Genomic DNA, 20205 nt, shown 5'->3' on the forward strand with positions numbered 1-20205 from the left:
GCTGTTTTGTTATTAAAAGAATGTCTATCTAATAAAAATACTCAGGTTTAAGAGGAAAATATATGTTCCTTAATGGAAACACATGAGCGATTTTCAGGTTATATATAAAGATGACATCTCCTTTTTTCTTAGAGAAACTGATCAATAAGACTTCAAATTTTTACTGTTAATACTGCCAAATTTTTGATCATATTAACATCTTTTTCCATCAATTACTTAGCTCTTGTCTTTAAATATTCAACTAAAATGCATAATAGTCCACTGTAGACTCCTAAAATGAAGCTCTGTGATGCATGTAAAGACTTATATAAAAATATATATATTTCAGTGATCTTTACCTAACAATGAAATAAGTTTTGACTTAAAATCCCCATCAATCACAGCATTGCTTTCATTATTTTTCTGAATTTAATAATGCAATTGTAAAGCTATCTCACAATGGTGGTGAGATATATCTATAATCAGTAAACATTTAACATTTTGACTTTCGAAATATATAAATATACATACGTAGGAATTAGTGGAAAGCTGTTCATTATGCTGTTCACTGAGCGTTATTTGGGAACTGCACGACTCTACATGATTCTCATTAAGTGAAATATCTGCAATGATAATATATTATTGTGCCATCTGCTTAAGAAATTGGTATAAATTAGCACTTTAATATTTGACCTAATATTAATCAGTACAATATAAACTATGTGCAAATCATGTATATCAGGATTAATGGATTTTCCAGGCTTGTCTGAAATTAAATTTGAATATACTCCAAAAGAATATTTTAGTGAAAAGTCTTCATAACACAGGTCTGCATTGTGGTACCCAGTCCTAGCCACAGCATCCAGCTGGATGTTGACATACAGGGATACCATCCCTCTGTGCCTCTGAGACCTATAGGGGAAATACATGTTTGTAGGTCAGAAATACAAGCATGGCACAGTCTACTGGCCCCCACATCTGGAGAAGAAAGGCAATATGGCAGTGGGTTGCACTGTGGCTCACTTGCCTACTCTCTACACAAATTGAGCAAATTACTGACTGTTGCGACCAAGGATGTTCCCAAACTTGAGAAATCATTTCAGTCCTATTTGTGTCTCAAAGTAAGAAAGTAAATAAAGGTAATAAAAATAGGAAAAATAATTATATCTGGAGTATTAACACATTTGCCATTTAGAAATTTCTATGTTAACTATTGGATTATTAACTAAACTGTTGATTCCTTTGTTAAATGTGTATTCAGAAATTCGAAACACTCCAAAAATTTTATTGTTGAGATACTTCATCCTGGATACCACAATAATTATTTTTTCTAGCTCCAGTATGAAGCACATATTTACATTGAAAAGACAGTTTTGCACGAGTAGCCTGTGAACTGCAGGATGAATCAGAATATGAAACATGGAGCAACCCTTGCCAACTCTTGTGCATGTTAGCATTTTTTCAGGAGTTTTGCTGACTTTAATGAAATTCATGATGCACTTATGTATTAGTCATGTCAGAAGGACTAATCTGAAGGCATTTCTAGAGCAGCAGATAGCTCTGCTGCTTGTCCTAGTGACAGTGTTTCTGATGAGCCTGCAGGCTTGGAATCCTTTTCCGCTCTAATTGTAGTCTTGTTTTTCTTGACGTAGACACAGAAGTGGCAATGGATTGAGGGCCTTTGTATTGGTCTGCAGCAATGACCTCAGTAATCTTATCCACTAAGGTGGTGACAGGAGTCTCGAAAATAAAGACTTCCCTACCACTGTCCTCTCTGGAGCAATGAGAGAGGCTTCCCTATGTGAAGGTGAGGATTTGGTACCCATTATGTAGACGCTGAGAGAGTTCAGAAGCTGTGTTTGCTCCTCTGCCCCAGGCAGGAGACTTACCTGCCCTATGCCTGTTTTGCTGCACGTACCTCTCTAACCTCCAGGTTCAGGGCTGTGCACAGCAGGACCTGGCTGGTGTTTACCTGTTCCTTCACATGCCAGCAGCTCTTGTCCTGCCTGATGCTCAGACACTGTTCCTGAAGGACAGAGGTAACCTTCCCGTCCCAAATGGGATCCTATCATAACTCCTTCCATAACTCCAGGTCCTGCCATCTATCCACTGAGCACCACAGAGGATACTACCCAGAGAGAAGGAAGGGCCACGCTGCCTAACATCTGGAGATTTAAAATTCACTACATCTGTAGAATCTGTAGATACCAGACACCTATTTCTTGTTTGTGTCTTTTTGGACATGAGGGAGAAATACAAATTACTGGATTGCCTTTTTTGGTTCAGCTGCCAGGCCCACTAAAAGACAGTATATCAGTGGACCTGCTACTGTGTGAACTCTGTTCCCTCTCAGAGCTGCTGGGTTCACAAAGGACTAAAGGTGACTCAGGATGATGACTGGACTGCCAGGGTTCTCTGCTTCAAGAAGTTTAGATTAGACAGAGACATTTAAGTCTGTTTTCCTGGGCTGAGAGAGAGAAAGAAGGTTAATGAAGATAGTAAACATTTTAATTTTGCTAGAATGCTTGAAGGTAGATGCCCCAGTGTACTTTCTTCTTGCTGTCTGCTGGTGTAGGGCAGTGTGAGGTGTTGGATGTGCAAGGTTCTGAAGGCAAGAAAAGACCAGAAGTGACTTACTGAACTTTCTATAAGGGAAATGTGGAATTTGTGCTCATGGCCTGCTAGTGTGTATGTATGCATGTTAATTAGAGTCTGTAGGTATAGTTTCTTTCATTAACATATCTTTTGGAAAAGAGAAAGGTAAGAGATACGGGGCTGCCAAGTACCTTTCCCAGAGAAAAGGATAACACTTTCAGTGAAGAAATGTTTCTTAATACCCATTCAAAATCTCTCCTGGAGCAACCTGATACTCTTTCTTCTGGTTCTATTTCTTGTTACTTGCAAGAGAATGGCACCCACCTGGCTACAATCTCCTTTCAGGTTGTCATAGAGAGAGATAAGGTCTCTCCTGAGCCTCTTTTATTCCTGAACCTCTTTTTGTCCAGGATAAAAAACCTCAGTTCCATCAGCACCTCCTCATCAGACTTGTGCTCCAGACCCTTTGCCAGCACCATTGTCTTTTGCTGGACATGCTCCTCCACCTCAGTGTGTTTGTTGTAGTGAGAAGCCCAGACTGGAGGTGAAAGAAGAGCCCCAACCTTAGACTGCAAATCTAAGAAAAAGGGACTGCCCTCTGTGGACACATGCTGTGAAACTTCCACAGCCCATCCAGTGTGTGTGGTGTTTGCCAGCTCCTCATCTTCCCTGCATTTCTCCTTCTTTTGTATTCTGCACAGTATACACTGTGCTTTGTCCTCAGAGTCCTTCCACCTTTGCTGTACTGGGAGAGCAGCTTTGCAGTGTGAGGACAGGAATGAACAGCTCACCATGTAACATGGGCTGAGAGCCAGTCTCGCAGAGCAAGCTGGCAGTGTGGGATGTGCTGGGTGCAGAGCCTTCCACTGAGCCAGTCCTCCCAATAAAGTGCGGTTTTGCAGAGAACTATCCTTCAGCAGGTCTCTTTGCCGGGGACAGAGATGCCCCTCCACATTCTCTTTCATATGAAGTGCCTGAGAGGGAAAATTCACTGTGAGAATGTCAATGCTGTTCTAAGGGTCTGATATTCCATGGGGATCTAACTAACAAGCAAAGATCAGTTTTCCAAAGTTTTTCTGGAGAGGGAATAGTCCAGGTTGTGAGGAAGGGAGTATGGTGGAAAGATGCATGTCAGGTGATGGGAGGAAAGGCTTGGTGCAAATGTCTCAAAGAGGGTGTCCCGTATAAGAGTTCCAATCATAACTGCCTTTGAGCTAAATCGCTGGGCTACTATATGGGGACGGCAGAGTGGGGAGAAGTCTTTAAAGCAAAATGAACTGCCTACAAATAGTGAGATTCAGAAAAATGCTGAGAATTTTATTTGAAGCCTAATTAACCATTCAAAAGTGGCTCATCAGTAGCCAGTAAAAATTTATATTTTGCACAATATACTCTTTTGTGAAGGGATGCATTAAATGTCCAGGTGGTTCAGGCAACAAAAAATTACTTCGTTTTGAATGTAGTCATACCTCAAGAGTTTAACAGAAAGCAGTATAGGAGAACACACAAAAAAAAAAATTTCTTACCAAGGTGCTTGACTTTCCTTCTGAAGTGATAATGTAAAAATATTGCATTGGTCATTTTCTCGAGCACCTGGTGTTTATACATGAAAGAATTTTAGTCAAATATTAAAGCAAAAGATTATAAGAAACAATTTCTTTTATGAGTTTCTGAAAACCAAAATTGCTTTAAAACTATTACAAACTGGTTTTGGCTCTCTTTCAACCAAAACTACAACCTGTAAGCTTTCAAAATATTTTCTAGAGGTTGATAAAATATCAAAAAGGAAGTAATTAACCTTTTATATGAGTTGTACTTTATTCTTAGTATGTTCTCACATGGCTATAGATTTCTTACAATCTACTAAAGTCAATTTAAGAGCACTTTCAGTTTCTAGAAGCTCAGTTCAAAAGACTTTATGCATTATTACTGAAAAGCTTTTGGTCTATTTAAACTGTATATCATAATTATGCCACAAATACGTCACTAAGTAAAGCATCAAATTAGATAATTTTTATAATGCCACAATTTAGCCATTCAATATCTCTCAAATTCTAACATACAGGAAAATTCTCCTATTCTGTCAATGGTACTTCTAAATTTAATTTGCCCATCTTTATTCTGAAAAAATAATTTTATTTTTATAAGGACTATGAAAAATAAAACATGAAAGTAACTTATAAATGAAGGAAGCTGAACTTTAAGTGCCATCATTCAGTAAAAGAATTTTCAGTTATATTTTGTCAATGTAAACATGTTTACTACTTCAATTGATATGACTGAGACCTTTTCTTTGAGAACCAAACTGAAAATACTACAATACATTTACAGTCACACAGTAAAGTGCATAAGTGTGAAAAAACATTTCAGATGTTCATTCGGGGAAAACATTACATTCATAAGGTGACTGAGAAGAAAAAAATCACTTGTGAGACCAACCTGTTTTTCCATGATTTTGCTGGCCATGTAGACCTTTTCCCAGCACAATATGTCATGGTGTGAGTTGCTCACATGTGTGTGTAGATGTATGGCACTGCAGAACACTAGAGCTGTTCACTTGGCTCCAAGTATTGACTTTGGAAAAAAAAGAATAAGTTTATGAAACGTTTGTCCTTTGGAGAAGTTTAGGGGTTCAGATTGGGTTTGTAGTGGTTTCTGATTTTCAACACCCCCTTCACCCGCACCCCACTTCCCAGGAAGGTACTTCTGACATTTACACAAGATTAACACTGGAATAATTTTGCCAGTCTGCAGAAAGCAATCATTTCTCCTGCCCAGTAAATAAGAAAGAGCATTTTGTTCTATAAACCTAGCTACTCAAAGATAGATAGATAGATAGATAGATAGATAGATAGTCTTGTTTGTATTTCTGCTGAAATGGAGAAAGAAAACCAGTGGTTTGATTTGAACACATATATGAAAATCTTCTTACTATTTGAATGCAGTATGCAAAAACAATTACTAGAAATTCATCTTACTAAATGAGTAGCATAGATGATTGAAAAGATTAAATGTCTTTTGACAGACACTGACTGTTTAGGAAGAACGGTGCAATTCTTTTGCAGTTAAAAACCATAGAGTGGCTTTGTAAAACTTTATAATACCAAAAAATAAAATTAAACAGGAAAAAAAGAGTCAATGCAGACACCTATTAAAAAACATATTTAAGTCAAAATGGAAGATAAAAGTAAAGGTTTTAAGAACCCCAAGTGTAACTTTTAATATCTTATTAAATTCTACTGGTAAGTCTTTCACATATGTGTGTTAGCAAGCATTTATTTATTCACAGATGCAAAAGGAATAGTACTTAAAATTATGATATGGGCCAATTTTAAGTTCAGGAGAATTGGAGGTCATGTTAAATTATTTCTTAAAACCACTCAGGTAAGGCTTTAAATACTCCAGCCCATCTTGCAGACATGAAAACTTCTCTATTGCTGTGAAAAACAATCAAAGCTGATATCAGCTGCTAAATTTAAAGAAAAAAATATGTATGAAACAATTTTATTTATTTGTTTTATTTTTCTGGACTTAGATTCATAGATTTCACTAGGCAAATTGAATTTAACATCTTCAGAAAAGATTTTATAAATTCCTGTAAGTTATACTTGATCTCTCTGGAAAATGTCCCCCTGTTTACACTTCAGAAACAGCCTTTGCTGAAAGAGATGAAACCATGTAAAAACAGCCCCTTTGCATCCCCTGCTTTCCTTCCTGAAATCCTTAGGCAGCCCTAGAGGTAGGTTCACACCGGGCAACAAGAGCCGGGACTGCCCGGTACAAATACCGGCTGACTTGGCACAGTACTCCTCACATCTAGCAGAGCTTTGCTCTAGAAACAGAGCAGGTTCAATGAATGGGCTTCAGAGCAGCTGGCAGCATTCATTCCTGGCAGATGACAAAAGGAGATGTGTGCCATGCAAAAGCCTCTTGCTAGGTTTCGAGGTATTAAAGAAAAAGTAATGGAAGAATGTGGCACAGGGACAGGCTTGCCTATCATCCATGAGGACTACTAGAAAGAGAAAAATCTTTATGATTATTTGATAGATTAGAAAAAATATTGGTGTGAATTATAAGACATTGCCCTTAGCAAAAATAAATATGGGAACAATATATTATGGATATGCAACATATGAAAATCAAAGCCATTTAAAAAATTATTTAAGAGTAATTTCCAGGCATGATTCTGAGTCTATTTTCAGTAGCTTATACACATTAAAAAAAGAATCAGCTTTTGATCTGTAACTGGAGAGAAATTAAGAAACAGCATTCATTGTTTACCTTCCTTTTCTTTGTCTGTTGATATAAAAAATTAATCTGGGGGAGGCAAACTTAAATTGAAGAACAATTTCTGAGATGGCAGAAAAAGCTGATTTCAGTATATGTGTGGCAATTTGCATAAACCAAGGATCTTTCTTTCAGCCTTCTCCAAAAACAAAAAAGGGGGGGCCTGGGGGGCAGTATAATTTTGGCCTATTTACTATTTGATCAGTTTGGTTTCTGTCGTTCCTACTCCTCTATCACAAGCAGAAACTCCTCAATGAGAAGTCACTGCTTTCTGAGACATGAGCCAGGAGCTAGAATTGTTATTATCTGTGGAGAATATTATTGTCATATAGTGGAAGCACTGCACTATATAAATGTCAGACATTAGAGCTAAATTATATATTAATTATTTTTCAGTGACTAGGGTTACACTTCTGCAGATTTGGATTTTTCAGCTTTTTTCCCTTTTTTTTCCTTGTATGCATGCGCACAGCCTCATGACGAACGGCCAGAGATAAGGCTACAATTAGCTGACACTCTAAGAATCTTTGCTCCCTACAATGCTTAGTGCTGAGATAACTTTCATTGCTGAGAGCCTGAGGATGCATGCAATTTAGACATGAGTTCTGCTTTTCCAAATTATGCTCTGATTTTTTTTTCTTTTGGTGGTTTGACATGCTCTCTGCAGCATTATTATTATTATTATCATCATCATCTACGATTTAACACCTCTCTTTTTATAGCTGCTTTAAAGTCCCCACAGTCTAAACAAATACACCACTGACCATCATTTATGTCTACAATAATAAAAGAATTTATCATTTCAGCAATTTTCTCAGCTATTAGTAAAGGGAGTTTTATGCTCTCTACTCAGGCTTCATTTTGTTCTGAAGACCAAGGGGTGCTTTAGTATGTGGAGGAATCACAGAAGCAATCTATCTGTCTACTCAAATTTTGTGTTTAACGGGTAACATCACTAAGGATTTAATGGCAAAGGACAGGCTGAATCATTTATCTTAGTACAGCATCCCTATGCTGTTTTCATTCCAACAGAGGGAACTTATAAAACTATAATTTTAAGTGAGACTGTAATTTCTCATTTCAGCACAGGATAAAAAATTCTCTTCATTTTATCAGCAGAATTATTCCCTTCCCTTCCCTTCCCTTCCCTTCCCTTCCCTTCCCTTCCCTTCCCTTCCCATTATTCTCCACTCTTCAGGTATCCTTTTTAAAGCATTTTCTTCTGCAGTTTGTAGAACAGCTTCTAGGAAAATAAGAAATACGTTCTCATATTCCTAATGTGCCACTTATTGTAGCACTCTCCCCTTTTTATAGCTGTTCAATAATGCTTTTGGAATTAGTGTAATCTGATTTACTTTTGATGAAAACATTACTGGTTTATTGGAGATTCACAGGCAGATTTTCAGCTGGCTATACTCATTCGAATAAGGTGTCTGAAGAGATAGCACACTTCAAGCTGTGATTTTCCTTCCTTCTATTTTCTCCTTTTCACTTCTTATTTCTTCCCAGATACGAATTTTGAACTACTGTTGAGGGTGTGATATGAGGGTATGGGTTACCTGAACATTGGTAGCACTGACTATTAACTATCAGATTCTAAAATACAGATGACCGAATATCATTTACATTTAATTGTATTATGAATAATAGAATAACTTTCCCATTGATCTAAACTGGTAGTAATTACCATAGTCGTTCCTAATAAAGTTGATGAGATTTGAAAAGTGTATTTTCATTTCTTGTCTTTCAGTTTCTGACTTGGATCTCCAAATGGTAAGGCATTCTACTAGGAGAGTTTTCATGTCTTTGTTATGAGCTGTTGCATGATGACTTTACACTGAAGTTTTCAATTCCTGCATCGGGTGGCACAAATGAAATGTTGTAAGTGTTTTTATGACTTTTTTCATATTTAATTGTCATATTTAATACTAGGTAATTCAATTGTAGCTTTAGTTCTCTACTAATGTCAGAGATTACAGCCTGAGAGTTCCAGATTAGACACCTGGGCAAGAAAAATCTACCCGAAGGGCAGGGCAGCATTGGAACAGGGTATCCAAGAAGGTTGTGGAATGTCCTTGCAGATTTTTCAAGTGTTGGCTAGACCATCACAGCTCACCTTTTCTAGTCTTGGTTATAGTCCCATTCCATGCAGGAATTGACCTTTATGAACTCCATTGACAGCCCTCTCAACCAGCACTTCTATCTTGGAAATGGGAATGCTGTGACTCAGTAAAACAGAAAAGGTGAAAAGAGTCAGCCGCCATCACAAGGGCTGAATATCAGGATAACCATCCTGGAGAATTAATGTCTTGGGACTTGTCAGTTTTCAGGAACTGCTCAATATCACACCGACATCCTGTAATATAAAGGGATGATGATGAAGGTGATCACTTCTCTTACCTAGTTGGCACAGTGCAGAGAAGTGTATCACAAACCAGAGTCTCATTTCCAAGGCTTTTTTTAGTCTGGTAAGGAGTTGCACCATTGTTTGCTCTGGACTGTCTGCAAATTACATAGTTGTGTCCTTGTGACCTGAGTCACACAGTCTTGGCAGGACAAACAAGGAACTTAACCTAGGGATTGTTCAGCCAGTCTTTAAACCTCATATATCACTACATTATCATCAAAGGATAATTCATAGCCAGCCTTTTGTAACTGTCATGTATTAATGGAATTATAACTAATATTTTTTTCTATGTAAATTCATTGTTTCCTTTTTCCCATAAGCAAATGTGTCATTCCTGCTACACCTCAGCATAAATAAAGTTATTACAGAGCACAGTACAGTCCTTCTGTTCTTATATTTTCACATTTCACTAATGCAAGCAGACTCACTAACAAAACTATTTGAAATGTATGGTCTCCCCAAGTGCCTTTACTATAGTAAATGGTCCTTGATGCATTACTGAGGTTCATCAGTGAATGTATAAAAAGAAAAATTTCCTTTTTATATTTTTTCTAATGCTAAAAAATCAAAAATGCTGATAGGTTAAACTTGAAATTCTTCTTACAGAAATCTGCAGCAAAGGGAATTGTTGTTACCTTATAGAGTGACTGCATAAAATGAAGCACTTAGGTAGAGTTAAAAAACCCCACACCTTCCCACAAATAGCGTTCATCATATTTTTCTATTAATGGGTATGCCATTATACTTGTGTGTGCTAATGTTGTTTCTGCTGCTCAAATGAAGCACTCCATGCAGTGTTTCAGCTAACAGTGAGCAAAAACAATACTTTACTATGAAATCTCTATTGTAGTTTGCATTTTACCTCCTGTTTGATACAGATAAATTCTTTAGCTGTGCCACATTTTTCCTCAAGATTGGGCAGATCAGTGAGGACCATAAAATATTAGTATGAAAGCTTAGAGAATTAGATATGTCTGTGACTGTAGGTTTGTCTTGTTGGTAAATCTTTCTCAGTCTAACCTATTTCTACGTTTTAACTCCATCAGAAAAGATGCACTGTAAAAAATATTATGTCTGTTTAGATTAAAATATATGTGATTTTTCAGACAAGAGAAAGGGTATTTTTTTTTATTTAATGCTCCAAGTTTATTTAAGAATTTTATACATTTTTTACTAGTTTTGTTGTCAAAAGCAGACCTGATTGCCAGTATGCCATTTTCTTTTATTTCTCCAATCATCACACTATCCTGCAGATCACGTGGAGCTAGGTGAAAGGGTAGAAGTAGGGAGAAAGAAAATCATAGCTTAATTTGTAATCTTGTGCCACCACAGGGAAAAGATACTTAACCAGCTAGTTGCCTTGGTGGGTAAGATGTGTGTCACAGGAGAAGCTGTTGAGAGACCTCGAGTTTTTGACTAGGCCCTGTGATTTGGGGATTGAAGAGGAATGGGAAGTGATCACGCCATCTTCCTTTCCAACACCTTTTTTAGCTTATGCATTTAGGGCTTGCTTATATTAAACTAGATGGTATCAAAACTTCTGTCCCAAAGGTGGAGGATTGAGTGGACCTTTTCTTTGGTTGAGAGATAGTTTCTTTTATCTTCCTTGTTGCACTATCTTGTATTTCTTGGTATTTCTTTTAGTTAACTGCTATTAACATGGTTTAGTTAAATAGAAACAACTCTTAGGCTGAGGAGGCAGCCATTTTTTTCAAATTAATGTTAGCCTGTGCTGGGCAGATTTTAATGAATTATCCATGTAGCAGCATAAATGGGAATGGGCATCCTGACTCTGCAATGAAAAGTAAAAGTAATTACACAAGAACAGGTCATGCTAAATGTCCTTGAACAACAATAAGCTGTCTCTAATTACTAGTCTGTGACAATGTGGATTTTTACATCTTTGGAAAATTAATTGTATAGCACTAGGAAGATTTTGCATTTTTCCTCCTACTTGACTCATGCTGCTTGCCATGCATTTGTTATTTACATTTTCCTTTGCTTACTACTGTGATGGGATTCTATCAACCTGCTTAAAATAAAATTTGGAGAAAATGGCTCTACTTGTCTAGACTTCTCAAAATCTAAAGCAGTATCTAAAGACAGGAGTCACCTTACCTAACTTTACTCTTGAAAAAGTGGAGTAAATGGAAAGGGACAATTTGCCTACTCAGAACACCTTTCTGAAACAGCTATCTTAGCATTCATTTAATTACTTTATAATGAGTATCTGTGTAAGCAGCATGGATTATGACTAATGCTTAGGTGACTAAAACCAGAGGATGAATTCTTTCCTAATGCTTGGAATTGTTGCTGTTTCTGCTCACAGCACTATCAACCAGCTTCAAGGTACTGCCTTCATAGCTCAAAGTGTGGTAGACAGTGACATAACAACTAATTCTTGGTTTTATGCCTTGTCTAGGCTTGGTACTACATTGGTAATTCCAGTCTGTCTTTTTGATTATCCTATAAAAAAACATTTCCCATCAAAATTCCTTGTTAAATGTATACATCCACCAACAATGGGGACCCAAATCTCACGATCTCCATCCCAGACTCCCTCAAATTCACTATCTAATATTGTGTTCCTGAAGTACACCCAGGAGATTCCAAATTTGGTGAGGTTTCTGGGCTCCACACATATTTTGCTCATTGCCAGTATCTTCCTATGTGCACTGCTAATGGTTTGCTTAGAGGATTTCCAAAAGTCATAAGGGGTGAGGACTTTCTGGTGAGGCATAAGCAGGACAATGAAACACTTTTGACATTATACTTTCCATTCTTATGAGAACAACACTTTTCTCAAAATGTTAGAAAAGAAAGTTTCAAGGAGACTTGCTACCTTCTAGAAGACACCATAATATTCCTCTTGAGGTGACCAGAAACCCTATTGTACAAAACAGTTTTGTCCTGTGCCCAATGTGCCTAACAGATCAGAGCTAAGCTGACAGTGGTGAGTGAGAACACTAATCCATGGAATCTAACTGGTCTCATCCCTACCAAACTTTCACTTTTTAACCTTGTCTTTCGTCTATTAAAAATAAAGAAAAAAGGAAAAGCAGCTTTCTTTTAGTCCAGAGTAGAATGAAACACCAAGTCATCTGTTTCACAAGAGGAACCAAGCAGTTTACTATTTCATGTTGGCCTTTTGCATAGTGTTAAATGAAATCACACATTGCTCAGACTTTCTAATTAACAGTATGCTGTGTGGAGGAAGTCTTTCAGTAATTAACCTTTCAGTTAATCAAAGTACATTTTCTACTTCTCTCCATCTTCAATCTATTTCATGTTTTTTCTCCCTTTATTTCTTATTATTTACTTTGCAGTCTAGATCTTGCCTTTGAAATACTAAGATCAAGTCCCAGATTCACAGCTATCAAAATTTTGAGCTGCACTGTAAGATAACAGGGAAGGGTAAAGCTTATTTTAATTCTAATAATTCTGAATAAAATATCAGTTTTAGTATGATAGAAAAATAACTCTCATGAGCCATTTTTCTTGGCTGAAATCATATACACTAATAAAGGTGTTCTGATTTTCATTCAAAATCAAAGGCTATTCACTTTAGGAATGTAGAACTCTTTTTGTAAAGCGAGACATAATTGATCCTTATGTATACAATAGAACTTCATCAAACTGAAAACTGAGCTCATGTATCGCCTGCAGATTTTCTCTTAATTTTCCACAATGTTCCAGATTCTTAAGCATTTCTTAGGTAGTAATATTTTTCATTTTATTCTATAAAAATATGGAGTCATTTATAAATAAAATGTAGTACAAAGAGGAGGCTTACAAGCCAATGTATACAGATTTGAAAGTATAGAGAGGTCAGGTAAAAATCCTGAAATAATTGTCTGTTTTATAAAGTAATAAAAAGAGTGGAAACTCTTTAATAAATGTAGTTTCTCCAGCAAAGAATAATATTTCTTTTTCTCTCTTGTATCCACTTAAGGAAGTAGAATAATGTATTGACTATGTGGAAGAGACTAGTTGCCAAATAGTCAGCCTAAATGATCTCCTAGTTGATGTTTTATCAATATTTTTGCTGAATTAATTAATCATTACTTCATACATGTGTGTTTGCGTATTTTTATCTTACATAAACTTAGAAAAGCCTAAAAATAATCTTCTAAATAGAGAGCATGTAGTGACAGGACAAGGGGAAATAGATTCAAACTGAAATAGGGCAGGTTTAGATTAGATATGAGGAAGAAATTCTTTACTGTGAAGGTGGTGAGGCACTGGAACAGGTGGGCCAGAGAAGCTGTGGCTGCTCCATCCCTGGAAATGATCGAGGCCAGGTTGGACGGAGCTCTGAGTAGCCTGGTCTAGTGAAAGGTGTGCCTTCCCATGGCACACCCCCATGGGGGCTTGGGACTAGATGATCTTTAAGGACCCTTCCAATCCAAGCCATTCTATGATTCTATGATCTAATTATTGAAATATTTTATATTTTTGCACTAAGTCATTGCACACTCTAAGCCAGTATAAAAACACAAACTTCACTGTCATGTAGTTTAACAGAAACAACAAGCAATGAAAAATCACTGTGTACTTACTGAGCTACAGGACATGAAATATTCATGCAAAATAAACACAAAAATGTAGGTAAGGTATAATGTCTAATTTATTTCTGATCATCTTTGTTTCTGTAGACACACTAATAAAAAATAACTAGGATGTTTACTGTACACAAACTTGCTGAAATATACTTCCTTTAGGCAACTAACTTTTCAAGCATCATATTAAAATAATGTATTGACATAGCTCAGTGGAATCACAGAAAGGTATTATTTCACCTACTGATGTTACAAGGTTATATCATGTTGATGTTATAAGATTTGTACAGTCAGAGGTCAAAAGAACACTAAAAGCCTAGGCTGATATCTACAGTCCAGATGTATTAGAAAGTGACACAGAAAATGATAGGTTTATATTAGAATCTCAATGGCCATTAGAGCTCAAGCCTTCAGTGGTATAAAAATTTCAATAATATTGAAATTCTTCTACTTCTCCTCCTAAGCCCAAATTTAAAAAGTACTGCATATATCCTGAGCAACTATTAGATACTATGTCATACTGAGAGCTGATGGAACCTAAAAACATAGCTGCATTCTGGCTTTTGGTTTCATGCTCTCTCATGAAGTCACCAGGAAGAGTGTGAAGCAATCACATTATTTTCCATGTAACTTCACAGGTCTTCTTGAAGTGCCTACTCCCAAAATTCATGGTGAAACATTAAAAATACCCCAAGCATGTAGAAATTTTGCCAGCAAAGAATTCTAAAAATGTTCTAGTACATAATATAAGCCACTCTTACTACCATATTTACTTCAATCAAAGACTGACAATTAAGAAAACCAGTTTTTGTCTTTTCCCCTTCATTATTCTTCCTGTGCTTATTATCTTCATTAAGGATTCATATAAAATTAATAACTGTAAACTTAAAACAACAGAAGCCAAGTATCTGTCTGATTTTCCGCTTGCAGGCAATTCAGCCATTTTCCTCTAATTTACTACAGTTATATGTCTGAGTCACATATTTCCAAGATACAAATCAGCAAGTCACAGTGTGCTTGCTTGGCTGCATTTGCAGATATGTTTAGTCCCACTTCCCTAATCCACACACAGAGGAGCCTGTCATAAAACTTAGTTGCTAAATATTTACAGTTGAAAACTATTGATCATCAGCAATACTGTGAATAATTTCTTTCCCAAGGACATTGTGCCCGCAGTTGATGAAGATACATCCGTGGTCTCTGCAGCTTCCATTAAAAAGCATATTCTCACACAGCTTGCAGCAAGAAAGCAGGGCTTCAGCTTGCATAGCTGCTGTTCCAGAAGGCAAATATTGTAAATAATGAATGTTCCCCTTCCTCCTCCTTTCCTTACCTTTTATATCTGAGCTGACATTATATGGTACAGAATATCCCTTTGATCAATTTGGGTCAGCTGGCCTAGTTGTGTCCCTTCCCAGGATTCTGCCAACCCCCAGCCTACTGAATGTGGACAGACAGCCTTGGTGCTGTGCCAGTGCTGCTCAGCAGCAGCCAAAAACCACCAGTGTGTTATCAGCACCTTTCCAGCTACCAATGCAAAGAACAGAACTGTGAGGGCTGCTGTGGGAGAGTGAACTCCATCTCAGCCAGACCCAATACATGGGCTGAGTACCCCGTACTGCATTGAAATGAAACAGCTCTCTGACTTACTGTCCTGCCATACAGAAAATTTATTCCACCTGAAATTTGTTCCCCCATTAACACAACTTAATGGCATGAGTCCACTATGGCTGTTAAGCTCTTCAATGGGTATCTCTTGCAACTTTCATATATCCTGCAGTAAAGCTATTAGTTACTTACTGTGTGGCATACAGGTAATAGTCTGTCTGCTTTGTGCTGTACTGTGATGAATCTATTAAATAGAAACTCTAGAAGCAGCAAAATCATGTTCTGGCTAAAGCCAGGGCGGAAGCAGCAGAGTCTGATACCTGGAGAACTGGTTTGTGAAATGCACAGAGGGAACTATCTTGGGACAGACAAGCACACTCAAGATTTTTAACGGAAGCAAACTTGTAGCAGTCTACTGCAGACGAGATGTGCCAGCCATAGTGCCATAGATGGGGATGATAGAGGATGTGACCTTGTGTTATTGTAGAATTAAGACATTTCTGTGCTGAGGATATGTGCAGGTCTGTGCTGTAGTTCCATGTTTTGGAGATAGAGACAGCAGCTTATTGTTTATGTGCTGTCCTTAAAAAGGAAGCGAAAGGAAATTACTAAGGGAATGTGAAAGGAATTCCTTCCGTTGGGTACCTATAACTGAGTATGACATCTCAGGCTGGTTTTGTAGCCAGTGAAGAGAAATGAGCATTTTTGAGGCACAATTCATCTGATATATTTTAGAAAATTGTCCTTTAGTGAGATGAATGACAGTTTAGAAATACTTACTTTTCTTCATTGGCTATAAATGGAGACCAAGTGGGACTAGCTCAGGCACTCACATCACCAGTGTCTGTGTTTGGCCAAGCAAATACCATTTTAAGAAGACAACGAAGCACAACTCCAATGAGTTCTCAAACAATGGGGCATACATCCAATGGGCATAACACCCAACAATCAGTAGTGGAGGAGTGGCCTGAAAGTATCGCCTCAGGAACTTTGTGCATCTATCAATAAAGTTATTATGTGTTCTTTTGCTGTAGTCATTCCTGAAAGCCTTATTTGAAAAGGTGCCACGTCTCTTGTCCTTAAGGTTCACTAAATCTATTTACATTGTAATTCATTAGAAAAACAGAGGGTACTGAGATTTTATGAGTGTTTACAGCAGTGTTTCTTGCCAATGCTGAGTTAGACTGTTATTTTCCCTGAGCTCTCTGTAATATCACTGGTGGTGAGAACCCTCTACAGAAGGTGATTCAAAAGGATATGGCAAGGTTGGTGCTTTAAAGGAACCGGTTTGAGCAAAGTGGAACGCACATCATTACAGAAGACTCACCATTAAACTTATTTCTGCATTTTAGGAGCTATTTAAAAAGCTAGTGTACCTACAAAGGACAAATTTGGGAAGTGATGTAAAATAGAGAATAAAAAGGAAATTATTTTTTCCTTGCCATGGAGATTTTGTTTCTGTTCTTTTTATTTTACTCTATTTAAGATACTGTGGATATTCTGGTTGTTTTTCTTCTCAGTAAAAATGCTACACTTTGCTCCTAGTACATAAGTCCAACTAAAATTTTAACTTATCAGTTGGTCTAATTTGAACTGTACTTGCAAAGGAATGCAGTTTTTCTAGTGAGAAACTCTTTTATAGCATTTCTTTTTCCCCAAACTCTAAAATTCTCTTTTCTTCCCAAACTACACTGTAGCTGCTGGCATTGTAAAAATGAGAAAAACAGATATTGAAAGTGCACATTTAGATTTATTGAGCTTATTCTTGACCATAAAGTGAGAAATTCCTTCCTGTCCATGTATTGAATTTAATTGAAATAACTGGTTTATTTAGTAACCATATTTTTATATATTGATATAACTTAAGACACATAAAAGAGTTTTCTGTCACTAATGTGAAGCTATATTTAATAGCTTCTTCAGAGGAAAAGTGGATTGGAAGTTTATCTTAAAACACTCAAGAAAAAAACATCAAATATATTTATTAAAGATTTATTCACCTTCTGCTACTAAACTTTGATTATTTAACAATTTATTTGGAAAAATAAGGAATTCAAAAATATTTTTTGTATTAGAAACCTTGATAACCAATAGTATTATTATTGCCATGACTTGAGTTTATTTATAATAACTGAAAGATAGAATAGTAGAAAAAGTAATTTAAGCCTTTATTGATCATCAAGTTTTCTGTGTGGCAAGGATAAAAAAGCCTATTTGGCACACATGACAGGTTGAGTATATCATCCAGATACTTTGTTGATGTTTTTTTGTTTTGGTTTGTTTTGTCTTGTTTTCAAGAAAGGCAAGGGGAAAAGTTTTTTGCTTAGGTTACAAAATTATCCAAGGCACAACCTAACAGATCCCACCACACATAATGCTAATAAAACATAAATTGAAGCTAAAAGTAAAATGAATTAAACATCTCCTAGAAAAATGGGAAACTAATCTTCTACAAGACAGAAGTAGTAACACCTTCTCCTTCGCCACTATCCCTTTGAATAATGGTGCATCAGTTCAATGAAATCAGGCTTCAGCTGAACAGCAGAGATTTCCACAGGCACAGGCTTTGGAGAGATGTTCCCTTCTCAAATGGAACTAGTTTTACTTGACAGGTCACAGAGATAAAGGGCAGCATGGCCCTGCTCACTGAACTCAGCTTTAGATAAGTCGGTGTGCTTGCAGAAATCCCATGCTCCTCAGTTTCATGGATCTGAAATGCCTGTTAGCTCGGCATGTAGCTATTCATCCAAGGCCTCTTCACTCTGCCTAGACTCACTTTTATGAAGTCTGTGGGAAATCTGATGATTAAAGTTGAATTCATCATCATGGCAATTGAAAGCTGCTAGTGCACCTGGTCTGCTTCCTTTCTATGAAGGATTTATTCACAAGGTCTCTAAACTAATATTAACTCAGAAGGCAAAAGCAGTGCTGATTCTGGCAACAGCAGCTATTTACTCCTCCCACTGCACATCCTGTTTAGCTTGCATGATCATATTGCATTAGAGTACAAGATAATGTTGCAGATTTTAGGTACCTCTAAGACCATCTTCCTTCCTTGCACAGTCAACATCAATTAATGTAATAGATCAAGGCCAGACTGTTCCATAAATAACACAGTCCACTCAACAGCAAAAATTATTTTAGTTCTTTCTTGCTAAAAACCAAACTAATGCAAGCAAGACTACTGGTTTTTGAACACCTGAACAGCTTTGGAGATATAAGTTGTGTTTCTGCTAGTTAGCTTGACTGCAGAGTCAAAGCAGAAGATAACTAATTTTGGATGTGTTTTGTCCACACATTGGATTGCTCCTATTGGAAAAAAATTATCAAAATTATATTTTTATGTGACTATAGATGAAGACACAAAATGTTAAAAGAAAAATTAAAAGTGACAAATAGCAGCATTTTATAAAGAATTTGTTTCATTTTATATATGGTTATTCATCAAAATTTACTGAAGTGTGTTTTGTTCTTTTTTTCTTTTTTAAGTAATAAGCCAATTGTTGGTCACACACCCCCATCCATAGTTTTCTAAGCCTTCTCTGTAGAATGAGTTATTTTATTGATCAGGAAGCTGGTGCCTGAGTGCTCATTGGAAAGCCTTAATGAAACTCTTATCTTAGAAAGAGATTAGTAGTATGGCCAGTGAAAACAAATTTTCTGGCATTTAATTTTCTAATTATTTTACATTATTTCCCAGGGGTACCATGACCTCCACAGATACATGGCTTTGTGCAAATATCCAATTATATGGTAGAATCTCATGAGTTTGAGAGTTGCCCCTTAAAAGTTAGCCAACTTTCTAAAAGGACTTTTTTACTCTTCTGAAAAAGTTAAACCTAGTCTAAGTAGATGGTAAAGGACCCAACCATGCCATTAATTAAAAAAAAAAAAAAAAAATTAATAAAAAAAAATGTAATAAAAATATTTGGAAGTCACCCAGTAAAAAAAGTATTTACTTTTTGATCTTGTCAGTATCCCCCAAATTCAAATAATTATGTAATCTCTGTGAAACAATATGTAAGGATGCCAGGTAAAACATTGTTCAATACTTGACATAGGTCCATTATTTCCAACACCAAGAGTATCTCCTCAGAAGTGAATACTTATCACAAAAACTATCACTTGTTCCTGATCAGATAAAATCCCTCAACATTGTGCAGCTCTGGTAATGCTGCCTTCTGACGAGCCACAAACACTGTGAAGCAAGAAGAGGATGGAGAATTTTTGTCACAACTCAGTCCCTAGAACCCTCTTTAGGGTTAAGGTTACATCAAATGATAGGTTGATACCAGTCACACATATATACAACTGCATGGAGGCTCTTTGGTTTGTTTAGTTGAGGGTTTTTTTTGTCCACATCAGGTTTACAAATAACTAAATGATTGTAGATGACACAAACCTGAGAGGAGTGGCTGATATGCCACAGAGTTGTGCTGCAATTCAAAGGGACCTTGAGAGGCTGGAGAAATGGGCTGAGAGAAACCTTAAGTGTCAACAAGGAGAAGTTCAAAATCCTGCACTGATAGCAACCCCATACACCAGTATATGCTGGGGACCACCCAGCTGGAAAGCAGCTTAGCAGAAAAGGACCTGGCAGCGACAGTAGACATGAATTTGAAGAAGAGCCAGTAATTTGCCCTTGCAGCAAAGACTGTGGGGAAATAACAGAAGATTGGCAAGGAGTATTGTAAACACACACTCAAGTGACTTACAGCTGGGGTGTCAAAAACCACATATATTATATTAATTGCTGTTTAGCCTTGTGTG

At 36.8% G+C, this 20205-nt stretch overlaps 1 protein-coding gene across 8 annotated transcripts in view; it reads left to right on the top strand.

The window, feature by feature from the left end:
- Positions 1–20205, top strand: part of MGAT4C (MGAT4 family member C) — a 338762-nt gene that overhangs the window by 296748 nt on the left and 21809 nt on the right. For 5 of the 8 annotated variants that reach the window (XM_017743945.1, XM_017743946.1, XM_017743948.1 and 2 more), the window contains one exon: positions 8612–8742. The exons of 1 other annotated variant lie outside the window; for it this stretch is intronic. In XM_017743945.1, the coding sequence (XP_017599434.1) occupies positions 8733–8742 (10 nt within the window). In that variant the 5' untranslated portion in view covers positions 8612–8732. The remainder of the gene's footprint in view (positions 1–8611; positions 8743–20205) is intronic. 2 more of the 8 variants (XM_017743949.1, XM_017743953.1) reach the window with 1 other exon arrangement.

The sequence above is a fragment of the Corvus brachyrhynchos genome, unplaced genomic scaffold, assembly GCF_000691975.1.
Source record: "Corvus brachyrhynchos isolate BGI_N302 unplaced genomic scaffold, ASM69197v1 scaffold9, whole genome shotgun sequence".
NCBI lineage: Eukaryota > Metazoa > Chordata > Aves > Passeriformes > Corvidae > Corvus > Corvus brachyrhynchos.